The sequence below is a fragment of the Grampus griseus genome (genome assembly GCF_964374135.1).
Source record: "Grampus griseus genome assembly, chromosome: 3".
In the NCBI taxonomy this organism is placed as follows: Eukaryota; Metazoa; Chordata; class Mammalia; order Artiodactyla; family Delphinidae; genus Grampus; species Grampus griseus.
In genome coordinates this window covers 123,808,254-123,830,326 of record NC_139019.1, presented here as the reverse complement: position 1 = coordinate 123,830,326, position 22,073 = coordinate 123,808,254, and the positions used below count along the sequence as shown (strand labels likewise).

The following is a 22,073-nucleotide window of genomic DNA, read 5'->3' as shown; positions in this document are numbered from 1 at the left end:
AAGAATGATCCAAGGAAGTTCAGAGAAGAGCTTATATTTGAGTTGTATCTTTAGAATGTGCCTAGGAGAACAATGTGGCAAAAAAGTCCTCCAGGAGGAATTATGATATGCAAAGACACAGGCGTAAAAGAATATGTTATTTTGAGATAATCTATTACAGTCAGGAGTATAGTGGCTAAAGAATTAGCAGGACACAAAGAGGAAGGTTTGGGAACTCGTTAAAAGGAGACCTTGAAGAAAGTCAAAATCAGACTACTAAACTTTGAAAGGACTTTGGACTTTATTCTTAGGAAATGGAAAACAATATTTATAGCAGAGAAGGACCTAATCAAATCTTTGTTTTAGAAAGATTATCCAGTCGGATGTGTGGAGGGTTTAAGTGACTAAAGACTGAAGCTAGGGAAACTATAGAAGAGAAGGAAGGAAGGGAGGGAGGGAGAGAGGGAAAGAGGGAGGAGGGAAGGAAGGAAGGAAGGAGGGAAGAAGGAAGGAAGGGAGAAAGGGGGGAGGGAGGGAAGGAGGGAGGGAGGGAGGAAGGAAGGGAGAAAAAGAAAAGGAAGAGAGAAAGGAAGGAAGAAATTGAAAGTGAAAGATAGGATAGTTGAGGGACATTTAACAGCTAAAATTAAAAGGACTGTGTAACCTAGGACTGAAGGAAAGAAAGCAGTTGAAACAGGCCTTAGCAATTAAGATATAGTTACATGAAGGCAGAAGGTGGACTACGGGAATGAGCTATTTTATGAAACTGAACTACACTTCATAGAAGGTGGGATAACTCTAAGGAATAAGTTAAATAGGGTCTCTTTAATGGAGTGAAATGGTCCAAATACACTCTAGAATACCTGTAAACATTAGATTTTCATAATGCCATTGGTTCATGGAAGTATTTCCTACTCTGTGAAAACAACATGGAAGAATAATTGAATCTTGAAGATTGAGGAAGATGTTGGCTAGAAGTATAGAGAACAGGCAGGATGCTAATGTATCAATGCAAAAGAAAGCTATTAGGTATCTGTGCTAAGATGACAGCAGTGGAAAAAAGGGAGATGACTAGTTAAGAGGTGTTTTAAAAGTAGAATGTCGTATGACTTTAAAAGGATCATATTAAAATTTTACATTGCTATTGCTTTCAAAATGAAAACCCCAAAACAACTGTCACACATTTGAAGAATGTATATCAGCTTTGAATTCAGATAAGCCTTGATATATCACCTTCATTCAGGAGTGTAGAACTGTTTTTATTAATGTGCCTTAATTTCCTCCAAATAGAGCTGAAAATTGTAATGTCATAAGTATTCTAAATCTTATAAAATAGTAACTAAAAATTAGTCTCCAGAAACCCATTAGTAGTGGAGGAAAAATAAATAAATATTGAAAATGCATTCTAGAGTAAAGTACACACATGCACACCCTACAAAAGTCGTAACTGAATTGATCAAACTAATCCTCACCTCAGTTTCTCTTTTAACTTTTTCTTTAGCCTTTCTCAGGTGTTCATCTGCTTTATTTTTTTCTTCTGAAAAATGCTGTTTGCTGGAGTAAGAAACAAAAATAAGGAAGTGAATATAGATGTTTTGAATCTTCAAGCTACAAAATGGTCATTTAGATGCAAGTGGAAAAAAACAGCTTAGTGTTCCTGAGTTTTAGAACAAACATTTTCAAACCACCCTAAAGCCCCTTATGAAATTGAAATCTTCACCATTTCCCCAAAGAACCCCTTGCATTTTGCCTTTAAGTTTGCCATTTCCTTCCACTGTAACAATCTTTTTCTTTTTTTTTTTGTCATCTTCCCTTTTAAACCTCCCCAGCTTAAATTCTACCTTCTTTAAGAAGACATCCCATACCTCAAAGTGGAAATGAGTTCTACATCTTTCAGTGTGTTTTCATACTTGTATATTCTTCTCTTATAGGACAGTTTTCATTCTGTCTTGCAATGTATGTGTGTGTGTGTGTGTGTGTGTGTGTGTGTGTGTGTGTACATCCAAGGATTATTTTTGCTATTAGCCTTAAGCTTCTTGAGAGCAGGGATCTTTGTCCATACATTCATTCATTCACTTATTTATTCAACATTTGGTTAGTAATTATTTTTCAGCAAGCATTGGAAAGCACTCTGGGCATATAGTTCAGTAGTTTACAATATAAACACATACCCTATCTTCTTAGAACTTACAGACCAGTAGAGAAGAGTGACAGTCAACAAATAGTACTAGAAATAATTATACAAATACCAACTATGATGACTAGTATAAAATAAAATTATCAAGTGTTATAAAGATTGAATTTAATTAGTGATTTTAGGAGATTTCATCCAAGGAAGGATAATCTTGAAATCTTGAAATGTCCATAGAAGAGACATTAGCTGGCCAAAACAAGAACTGGCAGTCAGAAAGTGTAGGAAAGAGCTCATAGAGTTCAAGGATCTAAAAAAAAATGTGATGAGACCTTTCCTGAGCCATCTTTATAAGTGCCATAATTTATATGTTGTGGGATTTGCTCTTCCCCCAGGGTCAGATGTCCAAGATGAAAAGATAGAGTTAATCCAGTTCACATATGAACATAGATTTTTTTGTGGGCATCCCATCTATTCTGCCACAATGGGGTAATTACTGAAGGAAAAGAATCAAAGTCCTAGTGCCTGCTTTTAACCCTCATTCTGTACTATGACTAGCTCATAAAAAGGCCTACAAAGGTCATGGGAGAAAATGTAAACAAGTATTTTGTAATCCAGTCATCCTACTGGAAATTAGAATCCATTTGTATTAAAAAAGAAATGTATAGCATTAGAGCCTACTTATTAGGTGGTATTATGATTTGTAGAGGACATAAAACAGCTCAAAAATTCTCAACAACAAATATTCCCATGAACATTGTTCTTATTCATCATTTTAGTCACTCTCCACTTCACCTTTTGAGTAACTCCAAAGAAACCACATCTATACTTACAAAATTTCAGCACACAGGGCACATTTGTTGCCATGCATCCTGCCATCAGGGCCACGGACTGGCTCACTCTCCCGTGTACAAAAAAGTCTTCCATTCCTCACTTGGTTTTCATATTCCTTGCAGAAATCCTTTAAAAAGACAAGTAATTACATTTAGCACTTTTCTATTCTTTAATCTAGAAAATGTGCATCATGGATTTATAGTCAAAGAATGTCATATCTAGAAAGTGTTGGTGAACACACACAACGTATTAATGAGAAATAGTAATTACATTGTCAAATTACTCGGTACCTGTATATACTATGTCGTGTATTTATTAAAAGGTAAAAGATCCTAGGAAAGAATAAGGCTGAGCAAATACTTTCTAAAATCAGATAGTTTTTGTTCACTTTCAAATCTATGGAAAAAGATAATAAATAAAAGATCTGTCATGAGGTTCCAACAAAGACATAACAAAACACAGCAGCCAAGACAAAATAAAAGTGTCGCCAATGAGCAGAATATGGAATCTGTAAGATGAGATACTTAAGAGCTACTTAATATGGAACAAGTCAAGAACAATTTTCCTTAGTTTGCAAGGAAAAAGGAATAAGATGGTATCCAACAGCATTATGCTTACTCTATTTGTTTCCTCTGTGGATCTGTGGACCATTTTTATATATACTCTGCCACCTTTATCAATGTTCATTTCTAACACTGCAGGTGGAAACCTCAGGAGTGAACCTAATTTTCCTTCATTACCTACTTAGAAATGCAGACCATCAAGACTAATCTTTATTTAGAAAACCTAAAAATGTTGTGACTTCCTCCCAAAATTCAGAAGAGGTTTATACACACAAATTTCCTGATTGATGCTTGAATTCAGTATTTTCAAGTTTCTCTCTGTGTTTTGAAAATTCTATTTGATAAGGGCCATATATATGTGTGTGTGGGTATGTGTGTATACAAAAGTTATATTTAATTATATATGATAAATATATATATAAACTTTAAAACACTATACCAAAACACTACTTGATAGCATATATTACTATAATATAATCTATAAAAATGCTTCCTTCTCTGTGGCCTTTTTCAACTGTATGACCCTCATCTTCCCATTTCAGCTAAAAAAACGTGAGCATAAAGAGTATGGTTTATTCACTGCCGTATTATTTACAATAGCCAAGACGTGGAACAACCTAAGTGTTCATCAGTAGATGAATGGATAAAGAAGATGTGATATATACATATATACAATGTGTATGTATGGATGGATGGAATATTATTCAGTCATGAAAAAGAATGAAATCTTTCCATGTGACAGTATGGATGGGTTGTAAAGGGTATTATGCTAAGTGAAATAAGTGAGACAGAGAATGGTAATTACTGTATGACTTTCCTTATATGTGGAATCTAAAAAAACAAAACAAAGGAACAAATAAAACAGACTCATAGATACAGAGAACAAACTGGTGGTTGCCAGTGGGGAGGGGAGTGGGGTGGGGTAGGGGAAATAGGTGAAGGGGATTAAGAGGTACAGACTTCCCATTATAAAATAAATAAGTCATGGAGATGTAATGTACAGCAAAGGGAATATAGTCAATAATATTATAAGAACTTTGTATGGTGACAAATGGTATCTAGACTTATCATGGTGACTGTTTTGAAATGTATATATATATATATATATATATATATATATATATATACAAAATCAGTGTGATGTACACCTGAAACTAACATATTGCATATCAATTATACTTCAATTAAAAATTTTATTTTAAAAAAGAGTGTGGTTTGGAGTCAGAAGGGAAATTAAACTGTGGCTCTAACTCACTGGGAGACCATAGCAAAGTCACATCACCTTTGAGACTTCAGTCTCACTACCAACACAAAGGCAGTTTTCAGAATAGCTGCTCTTTAGGACCTTTTCTAGATCTAGTATTCTCTGATTTTAAAAAATATATAACTCACACTTCATTAGGACACTTTAAAAGAGAATCTAATGAGGAGATATTTGTCTTTAGAGGAGTAATGGGTGTGTTCCGAACTTCCTGGTTGTAACAATCTAGGAATACAGACGCAGAAGACAGTCACCTGATAATCACAGTGTGGTAATAAAATTGATGCTCAATGGTTCCCATAAAAGAAACAATGATAATTTCAGTTTATAAGTTGTGATTCATCCAAGGAGATTCTAAAGAAATGCTGCTGTGTGATCAACCCACTGACAGGTTAATTATGGGGCAAATATTGAGCCATCACAATAATGCAGTCCTGTTCAACATAATCATGTCCAATGACCCCACCAAAACAATGATCCCAGCCACAGACAAAAAGAAGGAAAAGTAGCTGAGGCATGATGAAAGACAAGGGAAAAGAAACTCCCTGTTTATGAAGTAATAAAATGTTGAATATCACGAGATGACCCAAAGTGTTATACTGAAATTTAACAACCACCACAACAAAATTGCTTTTCAAATCTCAGTGAGTGTTGAACACATTATGGATAATTATGAATGCTCTGTGTTTCTTAATTTAAATTCTGAATGCCCTATTTAGGGTGGGACATTTGTTTCATTGAATGGCATTATGAAGTGGAAGTTCAGCTCTTAAATACCAAAAATTGCACCTGTGTCTCCCCTTAGGAAAACATATGCCCTACAATCCACAAAAATAGTATCTTTTTATTAGCACCAAAGGGTGCAGGACACAGAATCAGAATCCAACAGGAGGGTAAAATTGAGATCATTTACCCAACCTCCTTATTTTACTAATAATGAAAATTGAGACCTGGACAGAAGAGATGAGTTGCTCAGTTTCACACACCCAGAGAAGGACTAAAACTCAGGTGTTCTGACTTTTCAACAAAAGACTACTCATTACCAAAGTAGCTGCTATCACTTTCATTGAAAGTAGGGTTTAATAACCTTGGTGATTTAAGAAATCCAGGCTGTGTTATCTACAATGCATATTCAATTAACGAAAGAAATAATTTTTTATACTAGATTGAAAAACTAAATCATCGAATAATTTGAAAAACCTTAATTTTAAGGTTATTTTAAAAACAATATCAATAATTATTTGAGGTTTTTGTTTAATCAGAAGCATGACCTTTATAATTGCATGCCTCTCTGAACATAATAACCATAATGGAAAAATGAATAACTAATTTGCATCAGTGGGAATATACATAAAATACACCAGTGGATATACTGTTTAAAAGATTCTGGAATTATTTTCAAGTTAGTCCTGTCAAATTTATATTAAGTTGCTTTTTTAACTAATTTATTCAAAGCAAAAGTAATTTACACTAAGTCAAAGAGAAGTCTGGTGGAAACTAAGCAGAATTTAATTTGCATAAACTTTGTCTTCTCTTGTTTTTTTTAAGCAAGCAGAGTATTTTGAGCTTTAGGTGGGAAATGCTATTTTAACTTTGAATCTAGTGATTAATATACTTAGGAATATTATACTAGGAATACTATACTAGGAATTCAACTTGGGAAACTTTAAAATTAAGGAGAAAAGTTCAATGTAATAATGAAGAACAATGACATGATTGAATTACCTTAAAGGTTCAAGTATAAATTGTTAATATTTATGTCCACAAGAACCAAATTGTGTTGATGAGAAATTTACCTTTTCAGCAGTTCGTCGAATTCTGGTTTCACCTTCTCGCTTGGCATTTTCTTCAGCTTCTTTTAAGCTGTTAAGAAAGGAAAATAGTTGGTCGGTTTATGACTTTATCATATCTTCAGTGTCCAGTTCTGTGCTGGACACAGATATCTTCCATATCCTTTGCTCAACTTGCTCAACCCATCCACTTACATGAGACAAGCTTTGCCTGTCTTGAATGTTTGAGCCAGAAAATTGCCAAAGATAAGGATGGGTGTGAAACTGACTCACTGACAATCAATCAATTAGAAGCCTTGTTCTGTAAAACTGGATGGGTGTGACTCCTTGATTGACATGACACACAAGATTGTCAGGAAAACTTGCTCTAACAGGAAGAACCAAGAGCTTTAAAACAATGCTAAAACAATGTACTTCAAACTAAGCATTTGAAGTACATGTTGTCATCCACACCCTTATGTATAGCTTTTTTAAACCTTGTAAAGTACTTGTTTGCCTTCATGTAAAAGCACCCTTGTCAATAAAAGCTACATTGAACTGAGCTTCTAAGTCCTTTCAGATCTATTATCTAACTGCAGTTCAACTTGGAGATAGACAAGACTATCTTAGTTCTACAGAGGAAAAAACCAACCAGGAGTCAGGGAGGTCAGATTCTCTTTTTTAGCTAGCACATGGAAAGAAACACAGAATCATAGAATTAGGGCAGGTTTGAGCACTAAAAGTGCATGCCTCCTAAATAAGAAAGTGGAAATGAGGATGATTTCCTGTCTGGAAACCAGTTATAATAACTATTTTTAAACCTGAGAGGACATGCCCTTGAATTCCACACAGCATACTATAATTTTCAAAGACAGATGTGAAGTCCTTTAATCTGTTAAATCTTTCTCTCTCCTGATTTTAAAAATCCAGTGATATAAATAGAGCACTTTAAGGCTTGCTGACAAACGGATTAGAGAATCTATGCTTTAACAGTCAGAATATTAAAGACTCTGTGGATCTTACTCATATCTGTGTCTCAGTGCTCAGAGCAGTGTCAGGCACTGAGAGAAAGATTAACCCAACAGTTCTTCCCTTTCATAAAGTCCCACCTTTTATACAACTAATAAATCCAGCCACATGACATTATTTTAAATTAGACTGTCATCTTCAGTGAGAGTATCTATACATGCCTGAATGAAGCAGTACATGTCAAATGACTGACTTAGATTATTTCACAAGAGAGCACCTTTTAAATTTTGAAATATTATGCCTTATAAAACACTGTGCATTTTCAAGTCATTATAATTAAATAAATTAAATAACTAGCATAACCGCTTTATCTACTCCTTTTTTTTCTTTTCTTTTCTTTTTTTTTGCGGTACGCAGGCCTCTCACTGTTGTGGCCTCTCCCGTTGCAGAGCACAGGCTCCAGATGCATAGGCTCCGGATGCGCAGGCTCAGCGGCCATGGCTCACGGGCCCAGCCACTCCGCGGCACGTGGGATCTTCCCGGACTGGGGCAGAACCCATGTCCCCCGCATCGGCAGGCGGACTTTCAACCACTGCGCCACCAGGGAAGCCCTATCTACAGTGAGAGGCCCGCGTACCGCAAAAAAAAAAAAAAAAAAAAAAAGAAAAGAAACTTTATCAGATAATATGAATTAAAAAGAGAAGAAGCCACTCTGGGAGCAAGGCCCATTTCACCTTATAAAGACAAAGGATAACATGCTTGAGGAAAAGGACTTTATCTCTCTGTGGAGTGGTTCTCAGGATAGCAACCAAGTACATTCTCATCAGGTCCACCTGTTGGCCAGCTTGGGGGTGATGATACTTACAATAGCTCAGCACACATCACACACTTATTGACATGTGTCCTTCCATCAAGACCAAGAACTGGTTCATTTTCCCTTGTGCATCCAAGTCTTCCATCCTTCACATAAGGCCGAAAATCACTACATATATCCTGAAGAACAGGGAAAGAAACTTCACATTTACCATCCGGATGGTATGCTTACAACACCATTTTCAGAAATTTTATAGAGCCCAGTGCCCCTCTGCCTAGTGCACACTAGCTACCTAGAGCAATGCCAGTCATGTAAAAGTAGGTCAGTAAGTACTGTATAATTCACATGGTTAACTATAGAACTCGTTTACTTGTTTATTCATTTATTAGTAAACGTGGATAACCTATGATGTGTTAGAACAAAGGTAGAACACAATCCTTGCCCTCAACTTGCTCACAATCTACTGGGTGATACAAAGAGACATTTAAAATACAACGTGCTACAGAGAACTGTATTCAATATCCTATGATAAACCATAATGGAAAAGAATATTAAAAAAAAGAATGTATATCTATAACAATCACTTTGCTGTACAGCAGTAATGAGCACAACATTATAAATCAACTATACTTCAATAAAAGAGAGAGTTACAAAAGATAAAACAATGTTACCTTCTCACTGTTTTTCTTTAATTATGGAAAATGTGGCTTTTTATATAAATAGGTTATTTATGTTAACATGTAAGGGGTTTATTGTAATTTAAAATGAAAAATAAACATATTTTTCAAGTTCTCAGTTTTTACTCCTGATACAATAAATATCTATAGATATAACTCACATAAACAAAGCTCCTTGAGGTCCTCAATAATTTTTAAGGGTTTAAATGAGTCCTAAGACAAAAAACATTGAAAACCACTATCCTAGAGTAATCCTACTTTCCAGGGATAAATGTATTTGTGATTTTTTAGGTATCTCCCTTTTTTCCCTAAGCATATAAAAGCAAAAGCATATTTACACACATATATTTATCTTTTTCTCATAAAAATAATGCTATACAGCTAAAAAAAATACAATGTGCTAATATCCTATGATAAACCATAATGGAAAAGAATATAAAGAAGAATGTGTGTGTGTACATATATATAACTGAATCACTTTGCTGTACAGCAGAAATTAACACAACATTATAAATCAACTATACTTCAATTAAAAAAGACAAAAAATATAGTTTAAATAAATCTAAAGAAAAAAATACAATGTGCTAAATGTCTTGATGGGGGTAACCTCACTCACTTCCCCTATTATCACAGGCTCACAGAATTTTAGCATAGAAAGAAGGTGTTAGCCCAACTGAAACGTTATTTGGCAACTCATCATTGTGACATAAGCTAGATATTCTGATTCAGAGTTAACTTGAACTTAATTTCTATCTAAAACCAAAGAATATGGTTCAGAACTTAATTTCTATCTAAAACCAAAGAACATTGCAAAACAATTTTTTTGATGTCATTATTGTCATAACAAAAATGTCTTTATTATAGATTTGGAAAACTTAGGATATGGACCTGTGACTTAGTATGGCACACAATATCAAGAATAAAGTAGGATAGACACAAATGTAAAATAAATTTTTGAACCAGAAGATTACACTGAGGAACTCTCCTAGAAGACAATTAAAAAGGAAAAAGAATTTAAACTAGAAAAGAAAATCTATGAAACATACCCCACTCTTCATGTCATATATTTAGGAAGAAGTTAAAAATAGAGTGAAAACAGGTTAAGTCATGGCCATATGTGCTACCCCATTCACTTGGTTGTTCATTTATTCCTCAAAACCCATTACCCATTTACTAGGCTCTAGGCATTCCACTAGACTGTGACACAGCAAAAAAAGAGAAAAGGAATATGTACTCTAACGGATTTACATTCGTTAAATAGGGGAAGAGATAGACAGTAAATACAAAAACTTTAAATTATAACAAGTGCTATGTAAAATAAACTGCACGATATGACAGCACCCAGAATAGGGGCTATTTTAAATATAGTGTCAAGAAAGATCTTTCTGCAAAGGTAACATTTGAGGTGAGATGGCATTAATGAGGAGGAGCCGGGCATTAAAGACTTGTGGAAAGAACATTCCAGACATGGAGAACTGCAGTTGCAAAAGATTTGTGATAGGAACTAGATTCTCCTGTTTAAGGGGCAGAAAGAAGAGAAGTGTGTTTGGAGCATAAGGAAAAAGCAGGAGCGTAAGGAAAAGCTGCTGATTTTCTCTCAAAAATCATTTCTGGAGAAATTGCAGAAGCATGGGGATAGGGATCCAAGCAATCAACTTGGGGCCATCACTCCTCTCCCGCTTCACCAGTGAAACCAACAGCAGCCTACTAGGTCACAGATGTTGGCAGGGTGATGGACAGATCAAAAGCCCAGCTGGGAGGTGATGAAAACAGGTGTAAGCGTTTACTACTCCACCTCCTCCTCCTCCAAACCCCAAGGGCTGGTGGATCACAGCCTACAGTGAACAATTCTTCCTGATGCTGACAATTTCTGAGAGCTTACAGATGGATTCTTGACATGGTGAAGTGGCAGCAAACTGGAGTTAACACTGGTTCTAGAACCTTCAGCTCTGAGTCTTATCCTTTGTCCTCTCCTGACACTTACCAGGAGAGGCAGAGGCTGAAGCTTGGCTTCAGTATTTTCTAACTCACCTTAGCAGAAAAAAATTTACTACAGAAAAATTAAAAAGCCCACAAATATTATAATAGGATAAGAAAAGATACAAGGCAAAAGTGAATAAGAAGAGAGCAGAAGCAAAAATATTAATATATAGAATTCAGTCCCAAATGCATCATAAGTAACAAAGAAGGACATTACATAAAGTAAAAGGAAGAAAAGAACAAGAAGGTATAATAATCATGAGCATACATTCAATAATACAGGCTCTAAATATGTCAAGTGATAACCAATATAATTAAATAAATCAATAACTGGTGTTAGAGTTTTTAGCACACACTTCTCAGAAGCTGATATATCAAAGGAAAAAATTAAGGTACTTAAGTCATTAGATTTTAATAGAAAACTACATCCAAGAAACAGAAAATAAACCTTTTTTCAGAAGATATAAAACATTTATAAAAGTAGAATATTTATCAGGCCACAAAGAAAGTCTTAGGAAATTCCAAAGGATCAGTGTCATATGGCCCATGTTCTTTGACCACAATTCAATAAACAAGTTAATTTAAAATGGAAAAAAATACCACATATTTGTAAATCAAATAATGTGTTACTAAATAAATTTGGGAGGGAGGAAAGTTAAGAAATATTTGGCAAAGAATGACAAATGAAAACACTTCAAGTACAAATCTGAGACAGATGAACACTGATACCTTCAAATACACTTGTCATGAAATTTAGAAAGTTAAAATTTAAAGACTAAGTATTGCTCAATTCACTGTAAAATGAGCAGCAGAGCAAATAGGAATGAATAACATAAAGAACAGAAACTACAGAGAAAATTAATAAAAAAGCTAATGTTATAGTTTTCTAGTACAACTGATAAAAAAAAGAAAGAGAAGATGACAATTTAAAATATATATAGTGATATTGGAAATAACTGAACATTAAGAAATAATACAATGAAAGCATATTGTGAGTATCCATATGCTAATGCATTTGAAAACCAAAATGGAGACATGGCTACAAAAAAAGTAGAAAATACCTCCGCTGGTGTCCTAAGCAGGAGGAAAGTTGAACGTATCAATAAGTATATTAACTAATTGATATACTGGTCTGAGATATTCTCTCCCCAAAATGCCCCATTTCTAATAGACTTAAAATACATTTTTCTAAAACTTTGAATTTAAGGAGTATGTACTGGAGACATAGTTGGGTTTTTTTTTTTTTTAGCATATAATAGTCTCAGCCTTTTGATTGGGATGTTAAAACCATTTACATTTAATATAATTATCGATAGGACTGTATTTACATATGCTATGTTTCTATTTGTTTTTAATATACTCTTGTTCTTTTTACTTCTCTATTCTTCCACTATTGCCTTCTTTTTGGGTTAAATATTACTAGTGCGTCTTTTTTATTCTCCTGCTGATTTTATGCATTTATTATACATGTCATTTTCTGATCGGTTACTCTAGTGATTACAATAAGCATCCTAATTTATCACAATCTACTACCAATTAATACTTAATTCTAGTAAAATATAGAAACTTGGCCCCAATTGTAGCTCTATTTTCTCTGTCTCCTTTCGTACTGTAACTATCATACATGTTATATTTGTACACCCAATAAAACAGCATTATAATCATTGCTATATACAATATTATATCTTTAAAAGAAGCTAGGTGAAAATAAGGGACATATATTTATAGAGTACTTCATATTAACCCCTATATTTACCATTTCTGGTGCTTTTTATTTCTTTTTCTAATTTCAAGTTACCATTTGGTGGTCATTCCTTTAAAGAACTTTATTATTACTTATAAGACAGATCTGTTAGCAACAAATTCTCTCAGATTTCATTGATATGGGAATATCTTCATTTTGCCTTAATTTTATAGGGTAATTTTTGTGGATATAGAATATTGGTTAACATTTTTTTTCTTTCAGCCCTTTGAGCATCTCTTTCCATTGCCTTCTGACCTTCATTATTTTAAATGAGAAGCCAGTCATATATAATGGGTTATTTTTCTTTTGCTACTTTTAAAACTTTCTCCTGATCTCAACATTTTGATCATAATGAGCCCAAGTGTAGATCTCTTTGATTTGTTCCATTTAGAGTTTGTTGAAATTCTTGAATATAAAGATTCATTCTTTCATCAAATTTGATACATTTTAGGCTGTTATTCGTTCAAATAATTTTTCTATCCAGTCTCTGTCTTCTATTTCTGGCATTCCTATTTCACATATACTGGCATTCTTGATGTCTCAAGGACTCTGCGACTCTGTGCAATTTTTGTCAATATTTTTTCCTTCTGTACTTCTTTTGTTAAACTTTATTAATCTTTCTTCAAGTTTACTAATTCTTCTTTTACTATACAATCTCAAAGCTGCTTTTGAGCCTTTCTACTGAATTTTTAAAACTTGAGTTATTGTGCCCTTCATCTCCAGAATTTTCATTTGGTTATATATATACATACATATATATGTGTATATATATATATATATACACATATACAAGTGTATATGAGGGTGTTATATATAACTTTTCACTGAAAATCTCTATTCATTGTTATTACATTTTCCTTTAACTCTTCAAATATTGTTTTCTTTAGTGTTGGACACCTTATAAATAGCTTCTTTAAGTCTCTGTCTGTCAAACTAACATCTGGAACCACTCAGACAGTTTCCATTAACATTTTTTCATGCCAACTATGGTTCATATATTCTATTTACTTTGCCTATTTCATAATTTTTGTTGAAAACTGGACATTATGGATAATATAGTTTAGCAACTCAATTTATTCCAAAGATGATTTTCGCTGTTTTATTGTTTGCTTCTTTGGTTGAGCTAAATCTCTGATCTCTTGCTCTCCCATAGTGTGCAGCTGTTGATGTGTATGCTAAGAAAATGTTTATTCAGTCATACCTTTGTATCCATTGGGGGAGTGGTTCCAAGACCCCCATGGATACCAAAATCCATAGATACTAAAGTCCCTTATATAAACTATGCACATCCTCCTGTATACTTCAAATTATCTCTAGATTACTTACAATACCTAACACAATTTAAGTGCTATGTAAATAGTTGTAAGTACAATATAAATACTATGTAAATAGTGGCCCGCATGGGGCAAATTCAAGATTTGCTTTTTGGAACTTTCTGGAGTTTGTTTGTTTTTAATATTTTTGGTCTGTGATTGCCTGAATCCATGAATGTGGAACCCACAGACATGGAGGGATGACTGTAGTTTTTTGGTTTTTTTAAGCCTGACTTTTTAGGTTTTTTCTCCCTGGATCTGTGTAACTTAGCAGTAGGCCAATGATTAGACAGAGTTTATGCTCAAGCTAGTAAGGTGTCTATCCTCCACAGATGGACCTGTGTATGTAGGAGAGGGTATTCAAATTTCAGGCTACTTTTACGTCTACCCTAGCATTTGCTTTCCACTGGGATTTTCTTGTGTCTTCTAAGTGCTTGCACGCATCCCTATGATTGTCCAGGACTTTATGAATTGCTTAGTCCCTTTTTGTCTCTGCTGCCCTGTTATGAAGACATAGCCAGAAATATGCTTACTGCTATAACCTAAGATCATTCTCCTTACTGGAGTAACCAAAAATATCTCTGGATATGTCAGTTGCCCACTACTCAAAATTAAATAACCCCCTTTCAACATTTGCAGTGCAGTTGCTGATCCATATAGCCTGCTCTGTTTTGGTAGACCCTCCACATCAACCAAGCCATGGGAGTGAGATGGGACTATCATTAAGCAAGAACATCATAGAATCCCATTGCTCTTACCCAGAGTTCAACAGTTTTTCAAGCATAACTGATTGTCAGATTAACATAGGCTGCTGGTCAATTTCCAGAATGCTAAAATGGTTGTTTTATACTCAATTTTGTGTAGCCTTATAGTTGTTCTTTGGGGAGGGAATTAGCTGACCTCCTTATTCAGCAATAGTCTGAAGTGCCACCCCCTCAGGGTAATTTTATATTGATTCCCAAACCAGATAAGAATAATTAACAAGGGGAAAGTATAGACTCATTTTACTTACAAAAATAGTTTCAAATTTTCTAAATAATAACTATGCAAATTCAACAGTATATTAAAAAATGCATTACGATTATGATTTACCCTAAGAAAATAATAATGATTTAACATTTAGCATGGTTATCAAAAAATGTATTATGTTAATAGACTGAAAGAGAAAAATTGTAAAATTATTTCAATAGTTGCAGAGAAGGCATGTGATAATGATCAAAACATATTCAGAAGAATAAAAACAGAAAGGAACTTCTAAACTTACTAAAGTTTATAGAAAAACACCTATGGTAAACAATATACTTAATGGAGAAACTTTGGCTATATTGCATTTAATATAGGCAGAGAAAGGGCAGATTGAAGTCCATTATCATTGCTACTGTTGAACTACTGTATTGAACTCTAGATCCTCACCAATGATATAAGGAAAGAAAAAGAAAGAAGTGACAAGATTGAAAAGGAAGTTATAAAGCTTCTATTATTTGCAGATGATGTGATCAACTTACAAGAAAAAGACAACAGAATTAAAAGATAAATTATAAGAATTAACAAGATATCATAAAGGTTTTTAACAGAAGATAAACCTATAGAAATCAATAGAATTTGTCTATGCCAACAATAATCAGATATAAATACCATAAACAACAAAATACCACTCAAAAGAGCAATAAAATTACAAATTTTCTAGGTATTGGCAAAAAATACCTGTGGAGAATATTTTATAGATTTCATAAGATACACAAAAGTTATATGAATTAATAAGATATTCTATGCCTTTGACTTGGGCAAGTTACTATTGTAAAAAGTCAATTTTACCCAAATTAATTTATAAATTCTCTGTAGCCTTTACCACATTGAGTTCTCAAACTCAAGTTGGATTTTTAATAAACTTAGTAAATTTTTTATTTCAAATATATATGTGGAAAAAAATATATCTGTGCATAGGTAAGTCAACTTGGAAAAAGTGAGATAAGAAAGGGGACTTGTCTTATTAGTTATTAAAGAAATGAACAATATGAACAAAAAAGGGAACTTAGAAACATATACACACCTATGAATTTAATATCCTACAAAGTTGGCAACTTAAATCAATGAGAAACACTGAATGAATGAATTGATCAATTAAAAAACAAAAGTTTCTACATAGGCCAAAGATGTTAGTGATTAGAAATTATGGAGGATTTCAGAAAACTTGGGTGGTAGGAATGGAAATCATGAAAAGGAGTCAAATTGGAATATACGTTGGATGCAAAACCAAGACTTGTTGATGGATTGCATATCAGAGTCATAAGGTTAAAGGATGACATACATAGTAATGAAGAATAAATTGATGATGCAAGAGAGAGAGGATGTCTATAGGAGGAAACTTCTTGAACAAAGCATCTTATTCTGAGAGTAAGAAGCAGGGTTAATTTTCTTTTTATTAACATCTTTATTAGAGTATAATTGCTTTACAGTGGTGTGTTGGTTTCTGCTTTACAACAATGAATCAGCTATACATATACATATATACCCATATCTCCTTCCTCTTGAGTCTCCCTCCCACCTTCCCTATCCCACCCCTCTAGGTGGTCAGAAAGCACTGAGCTGATCTCCCTGTGCTATGCGGCTGCTTCCCACTAGCTATCTATTTTACATTTGGTAGTATATATAAGTCCATGCCACTCTCTCACTTCATCCCAGCTTACCCTTCCCCCTCCCTGTGTCCACAAGTCCATTCTCTACATCTGCATCTTTATTCCTGTTCTGCCCCTAGGTTCATCAGAACCAATTTTTTCTTAGATTCCATACATATGTGTCAGCATACGGTATTTGTTTTTCTCTTTCTGACTTACTTCACTCTGTATGACAGACTCTAGGTCCATCCACCTCACTACAAATAACTCAATTTCGTTTCTTTTTATGGCTGAGTAATATTCCACTGTATATATATGCCACATCTTCTTTATCCATTCAGCTGTCAATGGACACTTAGGTTGCTTCCATGTCCTGGCTATTGTAAAGAGAGCTGCAATGAACACTGTGGTACATGACTCTTCTTGAATTATGGCTTTCTCAGGGTATATGCCCAGTAGTGGGATTGCTGGGTCGTATGGTAGTTCTATTTTTAGTTTTTTAAGGAAATGCCATACTGTTCTCCATAGTGGCTGTATCAATTTACATTCCTACCAACAGTGCAAGAGGATACAAGACGAAAAGACAACCCTCAGAATGGGAGAAAATATTTGCAAATGAAGCAACTGACAAAGGATTAATTTCCACAATTTACAAGCAGTTCATGCAGCTTAATATCTAAAAAACAAACAACCCAATCCAAAAATGGGCAGAAGACCAAATAGACATTTCTCCAAAGAAGATGTACAGATTGCCAACACACACATGAAAGAATGTTCAGCATCACTAATCATTAGAGGAATGCAAATCAAAACTACAATGAGAAAAAAAAAAAAAAAAACTACAATGAGGTATCACCTCACACCAGTCAGAATGGCCATAATCAAAAAATCTACAAACAATAAATGCTGGAGAGGGTGTGGAGAAAAGGGTTAATTTTTGATGGGAAAAATCTAAGCAGAGAAAGTAGATTGTTTTCTTTTACAGTTAAGAGGAAAATAACAACAATAAAAATATACTATAATTGCATTAATCTATTCACACACAGACAAGTAAACATCTAGACAGAAATTACTTGAAGGCAAACAGCTAAATATTAACTGCCTTAATTTATAAGTAAATAATTTCCTAGGTAGCAAAACATGTAACCATAGGAACTTTATCTAGAGGTCAAAATTATAATTCAGGCATAAAATGGTAACAGAGAAGTATAATGTCTTAATATTCTATCATTTTATTTCTTAAAAATCCTATTTCATTAAAATTCAGTAAATGTGTGTCTACATATGAAAACGTACCACTAGTAATGTTTTAAAACAGTAGGTTTAAGAATGATGTGTGTGTGTGTATGTATTGGGGGGATTTTTGTTTGTCACTTTCTTGTATTTTATATTTTTAAACACCAATGATATATCAGTTTTTCATGAAGAAAAAAGAGGAGGAGGAAGAGAATGGATTTTATAGCATAAGCCTCTCTCTAAATGTCACAAAGAAAGGCAGATTTGAAAAGTATCAGTAAAGTTTTCTGACCCTCACAGATTTGGGGGAACATAGAAGCAGCTCCCTTTTGCTCAAAGAGTTTGTAGTTATTGACCAATTGTGTGGTGACTATGTTATTGTTTTAAAAGTGAGACTGGTTGAGCCCGGGCAAAGATTTGGTTGACTCGGTCTACTGCGGAGGCTGAGGTGCTCAGACAGTCCTGAGTAACACTGACAAGGAGAATGGTAGCTTGGTTAGACCAGGGATATTAATGTAATTTGGGTGTGCCTTCCCTGACTGATCATTTTAGTTATGTGTCAGAAGCAGGAGAGGAGGAAGAGAAAGAAGATATTGGAGAAGAAGCTACATAGGAGACCTGGAATAATATGAGTAGTTGTCAGAATACCTGGCAATAGCCCCAGCTTTGTCAATAACTTATTGTAAGACATCGTAGACAGAGAGTTCAACAAGTCTGGGCCTATAACTTTTATTTTTTTGTATAATAAAAAATTATTTATAAAGGGAAATGGTTATGTGTTGGGTTGCATCTGTATAGTTTCTTTCATTTTATTTAATTAAAAATTTTTTTTACCACAGAACAGTTTTCTCCAACAAATATTAGCCTGAATCCCAATTTGCAAAACAGATATAAATAAGCAAGTCTACTTGAATTAGGAGAAATCTCCAAGTATTAGAAAATATGTTCAGTCAGAAGAGAAAGAGGAAAAGAGAAAGGAAATAAAATGAGTCAAATGTCTGCTAACACATGTTAAACATTGTAGCTGGCTTTTAAAAGTTAGTTTCTCATTTGATCCACATTCCATTTCACAGGTGAAAAAACTGAGACCCAGGTATACATAAATTGTCCGAATTCTGAGACTTGAACTTAAGTTCTACAGTCCCGTGAATTCTCTTGTTGGAGCTAAGACAGGACAGTAGAAATGAGAAACGGCCGTGGAAGGCAGACATCACACTGGCTTACACCACCTCTTAGCATCTGTCAGTGCCCCAGATGTTTTCAGAGAGCTGGGTCATGGGTTGGACCTATGGACAAGCTGTACCAGATATTTAGCCTACCCCTGGACTACGCCATGTTCCCTCCCTTCTAAGTAGCTGGCCTCACAACAGGTATGACCTAGTAATTAAGAAATAAAGAGATCTGAATAGAGTTGAACATAATCTCTAAAGCAAATATGACAAGTTGACTCCAAATAGTCTCACCTTTGCTGGGGCAGTAGCCCTGGCTCTTGCTAAATGCCTGGCCCTTCTCTGGGATTTTGCTTCTTTTTCTCTGGAAGATAGCAAAGAACAGAATAGCTCAGATATGCTTGACCAATTTTAGGTCTAACATCATACATGGTAAACTTAATTTTGACTATTCTTCTCAGCTTAATCTAGCTTGTCAGAAGTGGAGGTATGTCTGGAAATAACCACAGGTACTGTAAATCTCTCCTCAGGGCTGAAATATATCTCAAATGTGGTTCTATTAAAGGCAAGAATCTTTACTGTTAACTGTATAACTGATTACCCACCTTAAATACTTCCATCATCCAGGTGGTCACCAACTCTAAAAGCCATTTATATCATTTTTGGAATGCTCTCTTTGAAAGACCATATTCAGATTGATCCAAAATCTACCCACCTGTCCTGGTCTGAGGTTCCAATCTCTAAGGACCCACAGAGCAAATTCAGCAATTTAAAGATAACTTTAATGCCTCATACAGTCTCCTCCTTTCCAGGTTAAGAAGCCAAGTTTATCCCAATATAATTTACATAAGTAATAAAGATAATAATTGCGTGAGTGACCTCAAAGTGATAAATAACCCGCCTTGTATGTCTAAAGGCATTTAATTTTTATTTTAAATTATTTTTCAATAAATTTATTCTATTTATAGTTTCAGTCTCCTAACAAAACATCCTATGTAACAAGGAGGAAACTCTTTAGTAAATATTACACCTGCTGGTTTACATTCAGCTTTCAAGAGGCTAAGAAAGGATTGTTCAACTTGCCCTGGGAGTCCTTCCTCCCTAAATTTTGCCCTGCCTTCCTTCATCTTCCTACAGTGTCTTCATTAGGAGCAGCACATGTGATCAGAGCTTTGTTATCCCAATATCAATGACTATGTCAGATTAAATGCCTTGACACATTACCAACTTGGCATTTTAAAAGCTGATTATAATATAATTATCTTCAGTGGGTAAGTTTTGTGTTGGCTTGGTACCAGAGTTGAAGGTTTTTTTTTTTTTTTTGCGGTACGCGGGCCTCTCACTGTTGTGGCCTCTCCCGTTGTGGAGCACAGGCTCCGGACGCGCAGGCTCAGTGGCCATGGCTCACGGGCCTAGCCGCTCCACGGCATGTGGGATCTTCCCGGACCGGGCCACGAACCCGTGTCCCCTGCATCGGCAGGCGGACTCTCAACCACTGCACCACCAGGGAAGCCCCCAGAGTTGAAGTTTTGATGGTGGTCAGAAACCGAGAATGAATTCCCTGTTCAAAACCAAATTCGGTCCCTTTGATTTGAGGACTTGCAACTGATAACTCAAGCCTTTACCACCTATGGAGTGTCACTGGAGAGAAGGAAATAGTTAAGAAGCATTGCAAAGATGTCAGTAAACCTCCAGGATATTAATTCTTTCTGAGTTGTGGGGAGTTGGAAGCCACAGTCAATCCTAGGGTCCGTCTCATGCTAGCATAATCCTAGATGTCTGAAGACACTGGCAGCTCACAGAGTCAGGGTGTATCCTGATTCTCCTGGTTGGCTCTCACAAGAAGAGTCTGGCATCATTCTCAGGGGTACAACAGAGTCAGGTCTTAACAGGCTCAAGAATTCTTTTCTCCCAGGGTCAGAAAACTCAACTTGGAAGTACATCCTCAAAAAACTATTAAGTGTTGCATGAGGTACTGATACCAGGCCCTCTGGGATATTTTGGAATACCATGAGTTATTATTAAAATCTTTCAGAGTGGGTGGCATTTATCCAACTTTACTTGATGGTAGCTATCACAGTGATCTGCTAAGCATTTTTATTTACCCACTTAGATTTAGAAAAGTATATTTGACAGAAAATAAAAATAATACATTTAGTAGTTCAGAGAATAACTTGTAACTCAAAACACTTGAAAGAAAGATTGAACTTTACTCACAATATCATTTTGCATGTGGCACATTTGTTGATGAACACTATTCCATCAGAGCTTTGAAAAAGGTTTTTATCTCGGGAACAGAACAGTTTTCCATTTTTCATCAGTGCCCTATATTCATTGCATGTTTCCTTAGGAAAATATGAAAAAAGTGCTTACAGAAATCTCATCAAAGCAAGACTTTACCTTCTAAGAACAATATTATTTCATGACCACCACCCGCTTTGTATGGAAGACATTCACTCAGGTGATACAGATAATACAAATAAAAGTAATGAATCTGGATTGTCTGTTGGAGATTGAAAATTCACCTAAAAGCATTCATCTAAAGTCATTAGTGAAATGGAAAGAACAAGGGACTTGGAGTCAAAAGATCTGAGCTTATCTTCCAGGGTTCTCACTTACAAGCCCAATAGCCATAGAAAATGAACTTCTCAAAGGCTCATTTACTCTATCTGTAAAAACAGAGGATATAAGTATATGTGTTTCATAAGTTTCGTGTGGATTAAATATCATAAGCATGTAAATCCCTCAAAGAGTGCCTGATACACAGCAGATAGTCAATAATTAGATTCTCTACCTCTCCTCTTCCTCCTGCTTTATTATTATAGTTGTTGTTGCTATTGCCATTATTATTGGAATATGCTAAGATGATGCATATAAAATACCTAGCACACAGTTCAATAATATTGGCCATTAAAAGGTATATGAAAATGTTGCAATATATTTGATGAAGGCCTGCTATATGCCACTCACTTTTTTTCTAGGAGCTTAACATTAATGGTGCATTTGCACTACTTAGTAA

At 34.8% G+C, this 22,073-nt stretch overlaps 1 protein-coding gene across 1 annotated transcript in view; it reads right to left on the bottom strand.

The window, feature by feature from the left end:
• Positions 1 to 22,073, bottom strand: part of SPINK5 (serine peptidase inhibitor Kazal type 5) — a gene marked incomplete at its 5' end in the record, with an annotated part of 69,330 nt that overhangs the window by 41,324 nt on the left and 5,933 nt on the right. The window contains 6 exons of the mRNA XM_082650338.1: positions 1,452 to 1,533; positions 2,944 to 3,071; positions 6,565 to 6,631; positions 8,372 to 8,499; positions 19,349 to 19,418; positions 21,272 to 21,399. Of these exons, the coding sequence (XP_082506464.1) occupies positions 1,452 to 1,533; positions 2,944 to 3,071; positions 6,565 to 6,631; positions 8,372 to 8,499; positions 19,349 to 19,418; positions 21,272 to 21,399 (603 nt within the window). The remainder of the gene's footprint in view (positions 1 to 1,451; positions 1,534 to 2,943; positions 3,072 to 6,564; positions 6,632 to 8,371; positions 8,500 to 19,348; positions 19,419 to 21,271; positions 21,400 to 22,073) is intronic.